Source organism: Vidua chalybeata, chromosome 19 (genome assembly GCF_026979565.1).
Source record: "Vidua chalybeata isolate OUT-0048 chromosome 19, bVidCha1 merged haplotype, whole genome shotgun sequence".
NCBI lineage: Eukaryota > Metazoa > Chordata > Aves > Passeriformes > Viduidae > Vidua > Vidua chalybeata.
In genome coordinates, this window is record NC_071548.1 from 9,388,320 (window position 1) to 9,406,826 (window position 18,507).

Here is an 18,507-nt window from a genome sequence, read left to right on the forward strand (position 1 = left end):
GGGCAGCCACCAGTGAATGAAGGAATCCTGGATGCACCCACTGCCACAGAAATGAGGAATTTTGGACACAGAAGAGAGTGTGAGGAGAGGAATACAGGAATGGGATCAGCCTAGAGCACCAACCACGGGAGATCCAGTGGAGTGGTGGGGAAAGAAAAGCAAATCAAGAGAGAGGAAAATAAAAAGTACAGAAATTTCACACTGGAAAAAATTTGGAGGATTTTCTTTGTCCTACACATTTGTACCTGCAATAGGATTTTCTACCTACATTTTACTGGTATTATATTCCTACTTCCACCTCAATTTGGCCACTTCTCCATCCTGATCATCCCCAGGGCTGAAGGTGTTTGCCAGAAGCTCAAGGTACTCCCCAGTTTGGCATCAGAGGGAGCAGTGGAAGCCTTCCCCAATACCTGGTGGAATCTGGAGAAGGCTGCAGAGCCACATTTCAAAGCTTCATGATTTCCCAAAGCCCTGTCTCTCATGCAGAATCACCCTTTACTTTGGCTTTTTAAAGCCAAAGTAATATAAAAATTGTTGTAAATATTTACAATTAATTAAAATCCTTTATCTGCCCATGACATTCAGCTGTTTGCAGCCTTCACTCCAAAACCATCTGAAAAGCTAAGGTACATCCTACTTGTTTATGGGAAAGAAGGAAAATGTGTCTCTAATACTTTGTAGGGCCCAAGTCTTGCATTTTTTGATTTTGTAACAGCAGCCATATGTGCTTTGAAGTTAAATGTTCCCACTTTGTTACTTGTTGTGGATTATATCCACTTAAACTGATCTGTAAACATTTAATGCCTCAACATTCATTCTTTTCATGCTGGTCTTCTGCAAAACTTCTTGTTCTCCAAATTAAACCACATTAAAGAGGGAATATCACAATAAAGAATGCCCCAAAAAAGAAAAAAAAAAAGTCTGTATTTATGAGAAACATGCAAATTTAAAAATAATAAGCAAAAGGTCAAAGACAAGCCAAAATACATATGTATGAAACTGAAGGACTGCCATGAGAAGAGCAGTAAATCACATGTTTTTTTAAGAGTATGAACCAAATAAATGTCATCATGAAAGACATCTTTATTTGAACTAGAACTGAACTCTAATTTGTAAATACCACTTCTTAACAGAAATGGTATTTTGCATGTCTTTGTAGAAAAGATTTTGGATTCTCCTGTTCTATTAGGCAGTCTGACAAGAAATCATGTTTCAATTTGTGAGGAGTGCAATGGTCACCTTCTCCTTCTCCTAAACCAGAACTGTGAAGGTGTTGGGTGATCAGATCTCCATGAAGAAATCCCCAGCACCTAACAGAGATAATCTACTTCATTAAAAAATATATATATTCTTAAATTGAAAAAAAAAAGTATTGCAGAAATGTAGACAAAAATAAAATTCCAAAACTGCATTTCAGACAAATTAACCATAATTTATAACCCCAGTATTTGCAATTTCTATTTATTTTAACAACACCTTAAGTAGTCAAAACTAAATATTTATGAGTTACTTTTAAATCTATCAATGCAAGCAATGAGTGAAGCACTGACAAAAGTTAAAATGCTTTCCCCAAAAGCAAGGACAGTGCAGAAAAAGCACAATTTTGAGCTTTAAGTACTTCCACAAGTCTCATCCTCATCAATTACATTCAATCCCTCAGGCTGAAAATATTGTCTAGTCCAGAAACTCCCACCAAAGCTTTGCTCTTTTGCTCAGAAAATACCACAACAATGACAACACTGAAGTCCTGGTTCCAAACTACCCCTCCAAAGCCCTGTTCCACTCTTTGGAAAATGCTCATCCAGGGATGGGTATCTCCAATAATGCCCAACTGCAGCTCGTGTCAGTCCACTCACAGAATATTGTAAATATTGAGATTCAGGGAATAAAACCCCCACACTTGCATCTGCAGGCTCGTTGCACATTCCCCCCTAAGCTTCATCAAAGACAAAATGGGATTGTTTTCAAAACAAGGATGGCAAAAACACACATGAAAGAGTTAAGAACACTTAAGACTTTGAAATGGTAAACAACTAAACTGAACCTTGCCCTAAATTCTTACTTTAATCTACCAAACCCAGCCAGCCAGCATGTTCCCTACAGAAATAACTGCTGAGTAGCTTCAGGAAATTTGAGTAAGGACATTCTTATCTAACATCATAATTTGTAGGGAAGTTCACTTCAGTGCTGCTGTTGCAGCCTTAGTGGAAGGACATTAAAGCACATGAAGACTGTTTGTCAGCATGGAAGTAGAATTTATTTTTTTGAAGTCACAACACCACTTGGAGTTCACTGTGGGAAAATTTTTCCAGCATTGCTGCCCTCCAAGGCCACAACATATACAGTAGGTATGTTTATAGTAAGCAGCCAGACTGAGAAACCAAACAAAAGATAATCAAATGGCTTGTGCAGAAATGGTTGAGCTTAACTAGACTGGAAAGACACAGGCAGATGTGAGCCAAGCACACAGAGCAGGCACAGCATCCACTGCTGCTGCAGGAATTCCCAACAATCCATCCACTTAACCCTGTGTTAGAACACTTTGCTCCAAGGAAGGAGAAAGGAACACATCCACCAACCACGGAATTTTTTTGGGTCTCAGTCTTCTCAAACCTTTCCTAGGCAATCACATTTCCCAGGACAAGTTCTTCTGGGCAAGACTGAGCGCCCAGTCAGTCCCACATCACTTCTGGGCAAAGCTAAAGAGTTAATTCTTGTCCTGGCTGAATTCCAGTGATGAAAAATCGTGTTCTCACTGATTAAAAAGCCCTTTGCTGTTTCCCCAGGGTGCAATCTCTTTGTGTGCTTTCTACCTAAAATGATGTGCTGAATTTCCTGGGATGTTTGAAAGAGATGCTTTGTCACCCCTAAAACTGGCTACAATTTGGTGACAAATGAAACTGCATCACAGGCTTCACAAAAGAGAGAGTAAGACACAGACAGGTGAGGTAAGAATTTGCAGGGGTTTAATTCATTGCTGTTCCTTTATGTAACTTTAATTTTTTTATCCAAAAATTATGTTTGTCTACAATCTAAAAAGCTCAGCTAAAGAGCGGAAAAAAAAAAGAAAAGGAAAAAAAGGCAGTTTAATTCCATTATCCAACGAGGTTCTTTTTCTGACACTACACATCTTTCACAATATTTAATTATTTCTGAGACATAAACAGGAGATAGTCATCTTCCCTTCAGTTATGAAGTGCACTAGAGCTGCAACAATATGCAGACATTTATTGACAGCTGCTGATGAAATAAGACAGAATCACAGAAAAGTCTGGGCTGGAAGGGACCTTAAAGTTCTTCTCATTCCCCTAGCCCAGGTTACTTTTATTATACTCCAGGATGGCTGAAAAATGACAAAAAGTTCAAAGTAACAACATGACCAAAGATTACTGGTATTTATTTGTCTCAGCTCCTGCTTCTGAAACTTTTCCCTTCCAACAGCCACACAAAAGGATTTCTCCTTCTCTACACTGCAAATGCAGCTTCAAGGCATGAACACCTGATCAAGGACAGTCCCCACAGCAGTTTAGATAAGAGTCAATACCAGCTAAGAAAAACACATTTTATAATGTATGTCAACTGAATGTAAATTTGTATTCCATGTATGAAAGGCAAATTTATCACAATCAAAACTCAACTTTTTTGTCAAACATTTACTCATGCCTGATTAGAATCTAAAGAACTTGAATCATAAAATGCTTGATAGGGATGATCAGGAATGCTGCAAGGAAAAGGGGAAAATTTGTTTATTACTCACAAAAAGTAACAATATCAGCAAAGTAACACAACGGATTTACTTCTCCTGTAGAAAATGTTATTATTAAGAACAAATATCTGAAGCCTCCAGATTTGACCTCTCAGCTTAGTAGAAAACTTATAAAAGCATTTCCCAAAACTTTCCACAGTATTTTTAATAATAATATTAAAAAAAATCTCAATCGCTGATATAGGCATATCATGAAAACTGAAAACACATCCAGAATGTGACCTTAAAAATACAAGAGCTTTAAAGAAGTGGAAATGTAGAATATATTAAAGAAGCAGGAGGCTGAAAGATAACAGTAAAAATAAATTAACAATTGCTAAGTGGTCATTTCAATCCCAAGCTGGAGCAGAGAAGGCTCAGCAGAACCTCACAGCTGGAAGACACCAGGGCTGTCTCACCAATGTGGGTATTTGCAGATCCTTGGATAAAAGCATGGTGTCCATATAAACTTGCCTAAAATTACACAGATTCTTACTGACAAAACTCCTTGTACAAAGACTTGTATAACCAAAAAAACCCAAGGAAAGTTTCAAAAGCTTTTCAAGACAACTATTCTTCAGCCCAGGCAGCTCAAAGTGAAAGCCATTCTGTATCTCCTTTCCTATCTTCCCCCACTACTGAAGTATTTTTTTGGGTCATGGGTCTTCTACATCTCAGGTGGGATCACTGTAAATTAAGTTTCCCAAACATTTTGCAGCTGGGAGCAGCAATTAAAGGACAGCAAGATGCTCCCATGGCAATTTAAATGCTTGCAAATAACAGCAGCCACATCTGACACTCAAACCTTACAGATTCCAAGAGATCATTTAGTGGGGTTTTTTATTTTTAGCAGTGACATATTCTTTAAGTGTGACACTCCATTTAAAACTTCCTGACCCTTTCAGAACCCACTGGAGGCCGTGATCCACAGCAGGGAAACGCTGTTCAGCACAACCCCTCACAGACCTCTCTTTTACAACCTCCAATCCCCTTTGTCAGGTAACTCCCAACAAGTCTTATCAGGCAATCAAAGTCTCTCATGAGCGACTTCTTTAATTACCATCCCTGGAGAGGAGACTTGAAAAACTGATTTATGTGCCACAGTAGCCAATTTGTTATCCAAGGGAGCTCCTGTATCAGCAGAGGATCATCACAGTTTAATACCCAGCCACTATCAGCACAACATGATTGCACTGGAATTTCAATTAGGAAAAGAAATAAAATACAAATAAAATGACAGAGATAAGAGATAAGCAGGCAGGCAGATTGACACCGATATAAAAATGCAGGGTATTAAGAGATCCTTTGTCAGCATCAGTTGGTGTAATTTGTAAAATGGCCATGAGCAAGTTTTCCCCCTTAAAGCAGCTTAAAAAGCTCAAGGTGTTACAGCTTTCTGCTCATATCATCCAGTGGATAAACAAAGCCCAAATATGCAAAATCTGCAAGTGATTGCACCTTTGTTTCAGACACCTGCACAATGCTGACACTTTCACCCATCTCCACCCTCAGCTTGGAAAAAGCAAGAGAAACACCAAGAAGGACAAAAAGCCATTAATATTCTCTGTTATCATTTCTGAGAGAGAACTTGTTATCATTTCTGAAGAGAACTTGGCCATCCATGAAAAACCTGGAGTGTAATAGGCAAGATTTTTAAATGCTGTCATATCCCTCTGGACTGACAATAGTGTAGGAAGAATAAGGATCATTTGGCAGCTGATTAAAATGACAACATGAAAATACGTGGTTATTTTCCAAAAAACAAGGCTGAACTATTTCATTAAACTCACTCTCACCACTCCTAAATTTGGTTGCAACTCTGTGAGCTTTCAACCTGTGAGAATAAGCCAAAATAAGGAAGAAAAGAAAGAAGAAACCTCCCTGTTAAAATCAAAGTGATCTTAATAAAATTAAATTGCTGTAAGGATATTAGTCCTAATGAAATAGGTTAAAGATTTGGTGGTACAAGTGAAAGGGTTACAAAAAAGACAAAACAATACCATAGAAAAAAATACATTAAAATACAGCTAGAGAGACAGCTAGAGACATCACTGTCTCCTTAGAGCTATCATGGACTAATACCAAAGAAAATACAACCAAAGGAATAAAGTCTTATAAGAGTAATAAATTTGAATTATTAAAAGGGAAAGGAAGAGGTGAACACAGAGAAAAGCCTCCTGAACACTTTCAAAAGGAGTCACACTGACCAAAAAAAAAAAAAAAAACTGAGTTATATTAATGACTTAGAAATTCTGCTTTGGTTAAAAAAAATAAACACAGAAAGCCAAGCTCTTCTTTCATTTATACAAGTATAAATAAGAAATAATGTTACAGAGTCATCAAGAATTAGTCTGAATTTCTACCAGAGTAAGACTCTTGGTTTTGACCAACAGCCATTTTTTGGCCTGAGTTGTGAGTAACCATATTAAAGGTGTGAAGATTATTATGACTTAAAATTTCAATGTTTTCTTCTCATACATTCATAAATAACCTTTCCAAGCCTTAGCAACTCATCTCTAAAAGACTGATTTCCACACGAAGTTTTGCTGGCTAAGCTCAGAAAGCAAACTACATTACTGAGAAGTTCCCACTGCAAGTTAATAAATAAGTAAAATACTCTGTTTATTTTACCCCAAGATTCCAACTATTGAGTCGTGCCTGGAGGTCATCATCATCCAATGAAAAGCTTCTTTTGTGTTGATCATCCTGGAACATAAAAAAGTCAAAGAAAATATCAAAATTGCTGGCAGATAGATAATTTAAAATCAGACTTCTCATTGACTTGGCCATAGCTACACTGCACTTGCTAATAGTGTCACAATACTTCTGACAGTTTTCACCTGAACAGCTCAGTTGCCAGAGGATACTGGGCTGAGAAAGCAGTTCAGAGGATAAATTAGCCTGGCCCTCCACTTTAACGTTCTTCTTTATTTATTTGCAAAGCAATGGTCTCCTTTACAGAGGGTGAATTTACTAAAAGACCCAAAATGCTCCATTTTCAGGCATCTATTCATCTCCACAGTGCCTTTTCTGGGGCTAATGCAGAATTCAGAGATCACCTGATCAGCCTCCAAATAAAAAAGCAGATGTAAAAATGAAAGGAAACCACAGCAAGGCAGGGCTGGTTATCAGAGCAGAGGACAGAGCAGCTGCTGCCCAGCTCAAGGCTCTTCCCTGATTTCCAGCACCCAGCCAGGGCTGTGGTTATTGCTGCTGCAGGAAGTAACTGGGAATTGCCTCTCAGAAGAAAAGTTTTTCCTGTGGGATAACAATAACGACCAACATTTAATGGATCTAATGAGGAAAGCTGGTATAGAACATTTTCCTTGGCCCAGGTATTTAGAAAAACAACACTGAAGCCTGAATTACTTTTCTCATGAAGTGAGGTTTGTGTAAGGGCCTGCCAGCACCTTTTCTTTAAATCCCATTTGTCACAAGCATCCAGTGACCAGAGCTTGGGCTGCTGTTAATCAACACTTGGTTGAGGCAGCTCTTAATGTTTCTTAAAAGAATCCCTGCTCCTCTACCTGGGCCTGAACCATGCCCAGAACATCTGTGAAATCCCAAAACATCCCTGACAATGGAACAAGGTATTGTTTGCTCCAGCCAGCCAAACACTATCAAACTGGCAAAGCAAGAGAGGATTGTTTCACTTAAAAGGCCCTTTTAGAGCTGTAATCACAGGAGAATCCAGTATGTGGAGCTGAAGAACAATGAAGTGCACTGATTTCTCCAACACTGACCTGGAAGCTGCAGCAGAGCCAGCAATAACAACAAAAAAAAACCTAAAAATAAACAAACCAAAGCAGCAAAACTTCCCTACAAAACTTTGAAGCCCCAAATCCAGGTTTCAACTGAAGATTTTTTTTTTACAATAACTCTTCTATAAGGAATATTTCCTGAAGTAAAACAAACAGGAAACCAATAAGGAGAAATGTAGTAAAGCCTGCATGTGGTTTTATTTTTAATGATGGCATTTCTGAATTTAAATTCCATTTGTATACATACAATCAACACACACATAAATACACTCACAGCAATCAGAGCCTAGAGCACAGACACTGATTTTTGCCCACTGAGCACCTGTAACCTGCCCTGAGAAACCATCCCCTTGCTAATCCTTTATTCCAGATGCACAGCAGAACACAAATTTCCTCAGAAAGGAGCTTCCAGTTTATCCTATTTGCACTTCATGTCCTCATAAATCCTCAACTGTGCCCAGCTGCAATCTTTCTCAACTATTCCTCTGCTAGAATCAAAAATGAAGCGTGGGCAGAGCTGGAGGAACAAACAGGCAATTCAGTGTTCACCGAGGGGTGAGGGTTGCTCTAGGTGTGGTGAAGGACACTGCAAGGCCACAGAACACATTTTGGAAGGTAAACAGCACATTTCTTGGTATCACACATTTGTCAGGAGTAATTGTCAGTGCAAAGCTTGCAATTATATAAACAACATCATTGAATATGTTGGACTAAAAGGGTTTCAGACAAAGCCTGTTCAATGCCCTTTCATCAGTCAAAATGCTCGTTGTGGAAAGTCTGATGAAACAAACTGTCCAAAATTCACTCTTTCAGAGGTCAACCATCACTGAACAGAGCCAGAGGCATCTATGCAGCTTTCTTTAATCTGTTATTGCAAAATACAAGATGATGTCAATGCAGGCACGTTGCCAAGCCCGGGGAAAACAATGCAGCAGACACTGAACACACAACACTAAAGAGAGGTCAAGCATTAGGGTGAACTGAGAGCATCCTACAAGCAATTCTGTTCCCCTGCACTGCAGAGGACAGATTTTGATGAGCTTTAGTCCTCCCTTGTTAGAACCCTGGATACTGCTGAGAATTCCAGACTTTCTGTGCTGCCAGGCTCTGACCCCCAGGAGAACACTGCACTGACCTGAGGCCGTGGAGAAGCTTCCAGAATGGAATGACAGAACTGGGATTGTGGGGGTGGAGTTTGGATAGAAGTGTGTGATATCACAGGGGGCAAAACTCAGAGTTTGGGGTTTAGAATACAGGAATAGATAGAAAGCAAGGTGGAGGTTTTAGGGTGGAGGCTGCTCCTTCTCCTTCACCTCCTTCTCCATGGGTTTGGGTGGTTTTGTGTAACTGGATAAAAAAGTCCCCATTGTGGACCACAGGTGGTTGGTTATTGGGTTAAAAGTGAAAAAAATTTAGGTGTAATTTCCTAACTGGACAGTTTATCCTTAAAAAGCCTAGTAGAGAGAGACAGGGCTCCATTTTTAGTTTGTTAGAGTGAAGTGCTGCAGTGTTTGTGAGAATGTGACACAGATAAGAGCTAATAAACATCTGAGTCCCAACAAGAAATACCCTCTAGCACATTTAATCCCGACCCTGGCAAAAAGAAGAAAAAAGCCTGACACTCCCTATCACTCCCTCCCAAATGTCTGCACCTTTACACAGGGATTATGACCCACACAGCTGGAAATAACAGCTTTACAGGGATATAGAAAAGCAACTCAGGGAAAGCAGAGCTTTAGGACAAAAAGGAGAAGCATCTTACAGACAGTGACGTGCCCAGGTCATCTTCATCTGTCCGGTGAGAAGAGCTCACACAACAGGATATTACTGATGGCTTCTCATTGAGTCTTTCCCTGTTATTAATGACAGGAGGAAGCAGAAAGAGAAGAATTCATTTTCAGCAACTTGTGGCACACAAAGGATGTTAATCACAGGATAGAATTGGCTAAAATATCCACAAGAAAATAACTGTCAAGATGGAAAGATCAGAAAAAAAAAAAAAACAAAAACTGAGAAAAAAGAGAAAAATTTCATGTTAAAGGCAAACAAAAGCCTTAAGTGTTCCCTTGAAAAAACACTGCCATAAAACCCCACACCAAAAAACCCACTAAAAATATTGTGTACATGACAGGACATTAAAAAGTGTTCTTTGCTTTTCTTTTACTACATGACCCAACATCTCCCAAAGGATTTTAGGATAAAACCAAGCTAAGGAGAGGGCTGATCTAGGAGAATGTTTTTGAAATACAAAAGAATATGAAACAACATAAGATGGAGACCAGTGACTCAAAGAAGAAAGAGGAATTAAGGTGATGGTTGGTTGCACCATAGGGGAGACTTTTAACCAAAAAAGTAGGTTAGAACAAGGTAAATGATCCTGTAACACACAAAGGGCAAGAATGACACACACAGCTCTGTACAATGGCAGTGGCTTGAAAGGCCAAGGTGGAGAGGAACAAGCCACAGAGATTGCCTTGGTTTCATTTAATTTCTGTTTTATGGACTGAAGTGGAATTTATGGGGGATGGTAAAGAAATGCTCACAAGACAGGACACAAGCACAGCGTGACCAAGTGCTCTGTCCAGCAGAGGGATTTTCTGGAAAAGCTTTTGCTGTAAATAAAGCACTTGAGCAAAGGGAAATGCAGATCAGCAGACAGGTGAAGAGAATTGCTACTGATGGACCTGGTCACAGGCATTTCTCAGCCACACATCAGGGGGAAAAAGAACAAAATAAAGTAGAAGTTCTAAGCATTTATTAGATGGGTTGACACAGCAAAAGATCCAAAACAGTAGTGAAACACCCTTCAGCACATACTCCACTGTCAGATCCACAGGTATTAAGGTAATTAAAAACTCCTGTTAGTCCCTTCACCTTCCTATGACTGGCCATATTATATTAAAGTCAAATCAGACCATTCAATACCTCCCTTCCTTTCCATCTGGCAGCAAATGAGATGGCTGCTATGCCAAAAAGACAGAGATGAATGAAGTGTTTATGAACAGAACAACAACTGTTGGATGTACAATATAAACCAGTCACTTCTAGAGACACAAACACAAAAGTTTTCATGAAGCACAGGGCCCCAGCTTTCATCAGAACAGCAGGGAACAGAGAAATACAACTGGGAGACTACCTTCCCTTCCAGCACCAATAAATCCCATATAAACAACATGTATGGATGCACAATAACAATTACAAAGCAGTAAATAGTTTAGATAAGCAAAGTCTTAGGGGTAAAAAGATCAAAAGGAATATGATAACACAATGACTGCCTCTTGCATTTCTTACCAAGATTTCATTTGACACAAAATTACCTTTAATTAAAGGGAGATAAATCTTTGCCTGTGAGTAAATCTGCTCTTTCATCAGATTTCCTTTCTGAGTAATACTCAGGTTACCTAACAATGCAATAAAGTTCCAATTGTTCAAAACGAGAGAAAACAGAATTCATGCCCTCGTCATTCAGAGATTCAGGAATATCAACAAATACACAAGCCAACCCAAGCTACCTGTAATATTTTCAAATTCACCAAAGGGAGGACAAAAGTCTAGATGCATTCTTAGTTCTGTATTTGCTCTTTTGAAGAGGAACTGAAAGGGAAGGTCCTTTACTTGATTGTACAAACAGAATTTGAAAAGATTGTTAAGGATGAACACAATTTTGCTCACATCCAGTATGTACCACCCATCCACTACTTTTTCCAGCCTCCTGCTAATGCGACTCAGGCTCCAAAAAGCACAAGATTAATTCTTTTTCCTCCCACTGCAGGTGAGTGTAGGATGAGCAGAATTTTGACATCAACCTGTGACCTCCTGCTCCAGCCCAAGCAGGGAGCTGGCACGGGAGGAGGCAGCAATTTGCTGCTAATAAAGGAGATTAGTAAATATTCCTTCTAGGAACAAAGTGAGGGAAATTCACTGATTCTTCCTGGTCCAGCATGACTACACACTAACCTTTAACAATGTTTTCAGGCACACTCTATAAACATCGAGTAGAATTTTCCTACAGGGTCAGAAAGCCCAGGTTTCTGTTCAAACCAATCTAAACATTTCTCAAACCAACCCTCTCACATTTCAAAATAAAGCTGCACCTTTCCAGTCCCAGCTGGTTGGATTTATTCATCAACACCCCAGTTTGCAAGTAAGGTTTGTATATCTAAGGTTTTTATTTAGGCAGAAAAACAACTTCATATGGAAAAGTCAAAATTGTCCAACGCAGAATTATCTGTATTGCAAGATAAAAATCACTATGAAAAGAATTTCTGTTTGTTTGGGTCTTTGAAAGGAGAGAATCTTGAGATAAAGAACATCAAGCAGTTACTCAAACATGTCTCACTGACATTATCTATTTTGCCCTGAGAAAATGTTGTAGGAACTGAGTTATGGCTGGAATTCAAAATTTTCATCCAACAACACAAATTCCATGCCTATGGATGCAGTTTTCCCAGTGCACATTCAGAGGAGAGAGACAAACACAGTGGAACTCGGTCACCATCTGCTGGCTCTCCCTACAAACTGCACATCCAGAAATATTTAATATATTGCATTTTTACCTGCACTGACTGCTCATCCAAAATTGTAAATACAAAGAAAACCAGGATCTATATGTTGGATATAGGTAATATCCTAACATGGTCATATTTAGGTAAATATTAAATATGTAAATATTTTGTATTTTTTTGAAACACAACAGCTGAAATATTTATCTTCAGTATTTTTCTGCAAAACTTGCAGGAAAATCAAGTTTCTTATTGCAGTGAAGATTAATTTATGTAATCTACAGAACTATTAAAATTTTCCAACACAAATTCAGATTTTCTTAGACACAGCCCCACTCTTGGCCCAAGTATCCACTGGCAGAGCTGTGCCTGTACACCTGATTTTTAATTCCTTTAAACCAGTAACATTATTCAATTACATTTAATTGCTTGTTCTGGCATGGAATAATTTGCAATCCAGGGAATAATTTGCAGTGCAGCTAGAAAACTCAGCAGAGTCTTGGGAACCACACTGATCACCAAGGTAGGTATTGCTTCATTCCCACAGGATAAAAGGGGAAAAGTGAAATAAAGCTTCACTACACCAAAAAATGACTTTGGGAACTTTGACAGGCCAAGCTGAATCTGAGGTTCAGACACAGAGTGGGAAAAGACATCAAATTCCAAGTATTCTACTATAAACCAGGTAGAAAAGAGAGAAAAACTATGGCAAAGAAGGGAGGGAATAGGTGGAACTGCACCTCAGCTTTCCTCAAGCAGGGACCAGCCCCAGTGGGATGAAGAGGGAGGAATATGCAAATCCCACCCCAGCTGACAGCACAAGTCAGGAATTCAGAGTAATTAGGTGCATTTCTATACCACAAGTATGGCCTTGCAGAGATACCAGTGTGCTAAACTGGGCCTAACAGGGGAGAGTTGTGCTGATATTGTTTTATTGCTTCTAACACCCAGAGTGACACTTGGACTTGATGATGCTGCTCACAGGGACTGACATCACCTGGTCAGACCCAGGCCAGGTATCCTGACATGGAACAACAGTAACAAAACTTTTTCCAAGGTCTCAAAAAACATTTCTAAAACATGATACATTCCTTGTTTTCATAATGTCAAATCTATTTTTTTTTTTAATTAAGGGTATCTGAACAGCTCCTCTTAACAATTTTCTGTATCTATCTGAAACTAAACTTGAAAAGGTATTTCTAACACAATGAAACAAAACCAGAATCATTCATTTTCCAGTGAATTCTCTGTATCATCAAGCCCAAATCAGTAATATCATAACTCAACTGGAAATTCTCCATTGTATGCCTCTGGTTCTTAAACCACAAGTCTGTTATCAAAACCACAGGTTCTTATCAGAGAATGAATGCAAGCAACTAGAAGAGCCCCTAATCCTCAAGAAAAGGAGGTACAGAGACCTCAGACAAAAGAGTAACTTTTGAAATGATTGTTAGAATTACACACAGTTAATGGATACAGAAGAGTTTCGTGCTACTCAATATTACTGTGATATAACTTGCAACATCTGTCACTTATCCAAATCACTGCTGAAGAACTAAAAACATGATTGAAAAATCGTGATAAACAGCATAAACATCAGTGTGCCTACAAGAGAACAGCTAATGGTGGCAACTTATGAAAGATGTAAGTGAAGACATGAAAAAAGCACTGGACTTCTGAAACTTGACTTGAACATGTATTTCTAACACAATGAAACGAAACCAGAAGCAGAGCAAACACTCACTTCCTCTTGTACAGTACCTACTGAGCTTTGACTAATATTCACTCCATGTCTAAGAGTGCTTCCTTCACCAAGGATTTCAGAGAGATTAAACATTAATGAGACTTTAAAAGGGGCAAACAAGAGGAAATTCCATCCATGACTGAAATGCAGCCACATAAAGAAAAAAAAAAGGAATGCAGATCTTGATAATCAGCACGAAGTTGCACTAAGAAAATCCAGAAAATAAATACTTAAGAACAGCAGATTAAACGAAAATTTACCTAAGATTCCCACAAATTAGGACAGAATAGGGCTGAAGTTTTCCAAGTGTCCAAATGACCAGCTTGTCACTCCTTCAATACTGCAGAGACATCTTTCTAAGCCAACAGGAAAACAAGCCTTAATAATGACACATTTTTCCCTTTTTTCCCCCCTTTTTCCCTGCTCTATTCTCAGCTGACTGGGACTGAGGATGCTGTTTAAGCTCACTGGCTGCTGCAAATCAAAACCTTAATCTCGCTCAGCAAAACTTGCTTATCTGCAAGGAGCCACTATTCCATTTCCCCTAAAAAACCCATGAACAACAGTCATAGAACAACCTCTAAATCTACCATCTCTATTCTTGTTTATATTTCGAATCTATAAGGAAAAAAGCCATTAAAAACTATTTGATAAAACAGCTGCATTCAGCATCATGGCCTTAGACTACAGATGTAGGCTTTGATTTTCCATGTTAAGTGTCCAGAACTGAAAGGAGGGGGAGAACAAGAGGAAGAGAAAGAGGATAGGGGGATGGGACATGGAAAGAGATGTAAAGAAGTCAGAGAAGAAGACACAATGGAGAAAAGTAAGAACAGAGCAGTCTAGAAGTTCTCATTACAATGAAGCTGCTACCAGAGTTTCTGTCTGTAAAGACTGATGGTGAGTCCATGAGGGAGTGCAATAAACTCATACAAATTGATACCACCAGACCTTATATCTATTAAATACAAATCAAACGCTGCTAAAGCAAGGACAGAGACCTTACCCATGTGCAGGAGTTGTTGCTGAAGATAAGTCCTCCACAGAGGATACATTACTGTCATGGTTTCCCAGCTCTCCCACCATCCACTCAGGTAAGCAGTCAGGGCGGTCGTTCCCAACCTTTGGTGAACTTGGTTCATCAAAATAAACTGACTAGAATGAGAACAAATGCAAAATCAACACAAGAACATATTTACACAGATGCTTTCTTCACACCCTTAATGTCATTTCTTGCGGGACTGTCTGTAGTACAATCATTCCTTTTCCAGCGAGGTCACTGAGGTGTGCAAACGCCATCTTCCCAACCCATGGGAATTCATGGCAACAGTGTAAATATTTTCCAATACTTCTTACAGGATGGGTAATTTTAGCAAAAATTGGCATTGTTATGTCACTGAAGCCAATGTCAAGGGTTGACAGAGCATATTCAGTTCTTCAGAAAACAAACTGCAACTTTAACGATGTCTATGTGAGTTCTGTAGTATTCTCAGGCTACTAAAGTCACCACCTTTAAGAAAAATTTTCCTTTCACAAGAGCTATCTACTGGTTAGGAGAAAAGAAAGCCTCAAGGGCCTTTTATTACACTTTTTCCAAAGAACTGGAAAAAGGTTACCTTTCTGTTCCTTCAAACACCTATTTTCATAATCCTTCTAACCAGAATTTTGAAGATACGGGTCTCCAGAAGTTTTGCCCATTGGAAGGTTTTTCCCAGCATCAATTACAAGAAATGCCTTTATTTATCACACACAGCTCCACTCAACCCATTCAGAATCGTTTGTCACATTTGTAACAAATCTAAGATGGAAAAGCAATTCCAGGATACATTTTAGCAAGTTTGTCTCATAAAGAAAGGACACTCACCATGTAGGCAGGCAAAGTTTTCAGCATTCCTTCCTCTGGTTTCTGGCGGAAGGGACCCTTCAGAACTCCTCTCTGCAGCATGTGGAGCAGCAGTTTTGCATACAAGTTTCGATTCTCCCTTCCCACTATTCCGATGCCTGCTTCCAAAGGTCTGCAGAGTTTTTTAATCCATAGTGAGCATCTTTTTCTTTCTGAAAATACAGATATATGTGGTCACTATACGTTTTCAGAGCAAATCAAACACATGCAGAAAACAGAAGCCATCACTGGTCACCAGTTTTGTAGGTATCTCCCTTCTACACCAAAGTTTAAAAAAAACCAAATTCCTGAATGATCAAATCAAATAAAAGAAATTATTAAATACTTAGAAAAAAAAATAAGTCTTTAACAATGGTTCAAATTTACATATTGCACAAACATTTTCTATAAATTCATGTTTAGCAGAAGTTTACATCACTTTTGGAAACAGCACGGAATTGGGAACACCAGGAATTCTGCACTCATTGCAAGAGCTGCCATAAACTACAACTTACAGCTTGCACGAGCATTAATACTTTAAATACACAATAAATCCTCATCTATTTAAAAAAATTAATCTCTACACAACCTTTGCTATCAGAGAAGGAAATTATTCATTTGGTTAAATGTTTACACATAAAGATCTTAATTTGTAGGGTTTGTGTCTTTAATAATAACCAGCTTGTTGTAAAAATTAGATTTATGCAACACCATTTATTAGTCAATGTTCCTGTTCTTACACATTCCCAAACAAATGTTAACAACTTCATAATTTAAAAATATTTGCTATCTCAAAAACAATACCCTTTAAAATATTTTCTTTTCTACTGAACTAGGTTTTTAAAGATAGATGTTAATGTATTGTAAATGTGCAAAAGCACATTTACATCATGAAAACAAGACAGATAAGGTCAAACAATTGCAGCAGGCACCTTGTTTAGAAGTTGTGCAAGCCCCCATCAAAACTGTACCTTGTAATGTCAGAGATGAAGTGCCTGGTTAAATTAAGAGATGCAACTACACATAATAACTGTCGGTCCCTAGGACTTTGTTATTAGTGTTTAAATGCAAATTTTACCATCTGTACCTGAACTGTTCTGCATGTTAAGGACATAGGGCTTCATAGCCACGACACAGCGATCTAATTCAGCATCCAGTTTTTCCTTCATTGCCTCTTCACTGCTCATTTTGGAAGCACACAAAGTAACCTGCAAAATTAATGCCATTGATGTAGAAAAGGTCAAATACTGTTTTACGTCAGTCTCTCTTCATCTTGCACACGAAGATGTGCTTGGAACATACAGGAAGTGAAACTAGATGTGTTATGTTGAAATAAACACAAACCTAGGACAGATTCTTTGTAAATAACAGGTTCTCAGTGTAATCTACAAGAATGTGCTTGTTTAGATTTGAAACAGAATGGCCAACCACACAATAAATATATTCATTACACCCAATTTGTATAAAACACCTCAAGGCGTTTGTGTGATACCGCATTCCTAACTTGGTATTCCTTAGAATTAGAGAGTTTTTGTGTATTTTTTTTTTAAGAAGAGGGGGGAGAAAGGAGGGAAAACAGCAAGTAGAGAGCGATAGTTACAAGAAGCAAGAAGCAGTCAGGACTGTTTGTCAGGAAGCAGCACCGCACAGAGCCGTTCACGGCCCGGCTGAGCGGGACCTTTCCTGGCACATTCCAGCACTGAGCGCGCTCCAGGGCCGGCGGAGCCGCACCCCCCGGGCCCGCCCCACGGCCCTTCCCGGCGGTCAGCCCCGGCCCCCGGCCGTGCCCCGGCCCGGGGCGCACACCAGTGTCCCCGGCAGCCCTCCCTGCCCCGTTACCTCGGGGGCTGCGGGTGGCGGCCAGGGCGGGGGGAGGCGGCGGCGGCGGCCGAGCGTTCAAAGCGGCCGAACGTTCAAACCGGCCCCGCTCCCGGCGGCCCCGGCCCCGGCCCCGGCCCCGCGCGTTTCCGTTTCCGCGGTGACCGGGGCTGGCCCGGCGCGGCCTGGGCGGCCTCGGGCGGGGGACGGAGACTGCGAGCACAGCGCGCAGGGGCTGGGGAGTTGTTCGGCCCCAGGAACGGGGAAAGCTCTTGGGATTGAGGAGTGCGAGGAAGGTGCTGGTGGGGCACCGCGAAAGCGCAGTCACAGCTCTGAGAGGCACTGGGCTCTTCCCTCTGGGGACCGGGAACAGGGCACGGCTGGAACTGTGCCAGAGGGGGGTTAGGTTGGATTTTAAAAGGTTCTTCCCCCAGAGGGTGCTGGGCACTGCCCAGGTTCCCCAGGGAATGGGCACGGCCCGAGGCTGCAGGAGCTCCAGGAGCGTTTGGACAGCGCCGCCAGGGATGGCCGGGTGGGATTGCTGGGGGTCTGTGCAGGGACACGGGCTGGACTCGATGATCTTCCCAGCTCAGGATATTCTGTGATTCCTGCCCGGGGTGATGAATGTCAGCACAGCCCAGCAGTGCGGTCATGGCTACTCCCAGAGCTCTCCCCCAGATTCCCTTGGGAGATGGTTACGGATCCGCTCAGACACGCGCGGGAAACGCCTCAGGAGTCCCCAGCAGAGCCTCGGGGAGCTCCAAAGGAGAAACGGGAGATGCCGAGTTCAAAGTGCTGCACCTGGGTTTGGCCGATCCCAGCACAAACACGGACTGGCTGGAGAACGGATGGGGAGCCCTCCTGGGGAAGGACTCGGGTATTGATGGGTGAGGGGCTCGGCGTGACCCGGGCTCTGATCCCCAGCATGGGCAGCAGGGCAGGGGGTTCTGCCCTCTGCCCCTCAGCTGAGACCCCACCTGCAGAGCTGCCCCAGCCCTGGCCCGGCACAGGAAGGAGCTGGAGCTGCTGGAGAGAGCCCAGAGGAGGCTCCG

The 18,507-nt window shown here is 40.7% G+C and overlaps 1 protein-coding gene across 7 annotated transcripts in view; it reads right to left on the reverse strand.

The window, feature by feature from the left end:
- CEP112 (centrosomal protein 112) overlaps positions 1-17,572 on the reverse strand; it is a 158,266-nt gene extending 140,694 nt beyond the window's left edge. For 5 of the 7 annotated variants that reach the window (XM_053960177.1, XM_053960180.1, XM_053960175.1 and 2 more), the window contains exons 1-6: positions 17,477-17,572; positions 16,725-16,845; positions 15,620-15,810; positions 14,762-14,910; positions 9,272-9,362; positions 6,380-6,454 (exon numbers count right to left, since the gene is read on the reverse strand). In XM_053960177.1, coding sequence (XP_053816152.1) covers positions 6,380-6,454; positions 9,272-9,362; positions 14,762-14,910; positions 15,620-15,810; positions 16,725-16,824 — 606 coding nt within the window. In that variant the 5' untranslated portion in view covers positions 16,825-16,845; positions 17,477-17,572. Of the gene's footprint in view, positions 1-6,379; positions 6,455-9,271; positions 9,363-14,761; positions 14,911-15,619; positions 15,811-16,724; positions 16,846-17,237; positions 17,316-17,476 lie in introns of those variants that run through there. The other 2 variants (XM_053960179.1, XM_053960176.1) reach the window with 2 other exon arrangements.
- Between the last annotated feature and the right edge of the window lie 935 nt (positions 17,573-18,507).